The sequence below is a fragment of the Solanum stenotomum genome, chromosome 8 (genome assembly GCF_019186545.1).
Source record: "Solanum stenotomum isolate F172 chromosome 8, ASM1918654v1, whole genome shotgun sequence".
Classification (NCBI taxonomy): domain Eukaryota; kingdom Viridiplantae; phylum Streptophyta; class Magnoliopsida; order Solanales; family Solanaceae; genus Solanum; species Solanum stenotomum.
Window position 1 is genome coordinate 11,898,737 of NC_064289.1, and position 727 is coordinate 11,899,463.

At 33.3% G+C, this 727-nt stretch overlaps 1 protein-coding gene across 1 annotated transcript in view; it reads left to right on the plus strand.

Moving 5' to 3' along the window:
• Positions 1 to 309: 309 nt before the first annotated feature.
• LOC125872135 (GDSL esterase/lipase 5-like) overlaps positions 310 to 727 on the plus strand; it is a 2,042-nt gene continuing 1,624 nt past the window's right edge. The window contains exons 1-2 of the mRNA XM_049552813.1: positions 310 to 556; positions 645 to 726. Coding sequence (XP_049408770.1) covers positions 310 to 556; positions 645 to 726 — 329 coding nt within the window. The remainder of the gene's footprint in view (positions 557 to 644; position 727) is intronic.

Genomic DNA, 727 nt, shown 5'->3' on the forward strand with positions numbered 1-727 from the left:
ATTAATTCACAACAATAATTGATGAAGATATATATATATATATATGCAAGATAAAAAGTAAAAAAATTGCTCTTTTGTGGGTCAATTTCTTAATTGTAGACCAAGTAAACATGTTTACTAACTAAATGATTGTCAACCAGCGAGAACTCCTTCAATTCATTGAAAAATAAACTGACTCTTCCAATAGAGTGGATGCAGACACAATTTTTTTTTTAATCACTCTGCACATCACTAGTACTATATATATTTGCAAATATAAATCAAACTAATATATCCAAGTAATTGTTCATTCACAATTAACTTACTCTGATGGCTTTGATCTCAAGTTTGTGCATCTTTGTTTTGGTCGCACATTTTGCCACCACAATTGTGTGCCATGAAAGACCTCATCAAGCTGCCCTTTTCGTGTTCGGGGATTCAATTTTTGATCCTGGAAATAATAATTACATCAACACCATTGCTAGCTTCCAAGCAAATTACTTCCCTTATGGAGAATCATTCTTCAAGTACCCTACTGGCAGGAACTCCAATGGACGCCTCATTCCTGATTTTATTGGTAAATTTATTCGCCTTTTGGTCATTTCATTGAGAAGTATTTAATTGTGCAAGCTGATCTAAACATAATTGTTGGTTGTATTTTGCAGCTGAATATGCTAATTTGCCATTTATTCCGCCGTATTTTGAAATTGGGAAGAAACCTTTCGTTCATGGAGTAAACTTTGCATCA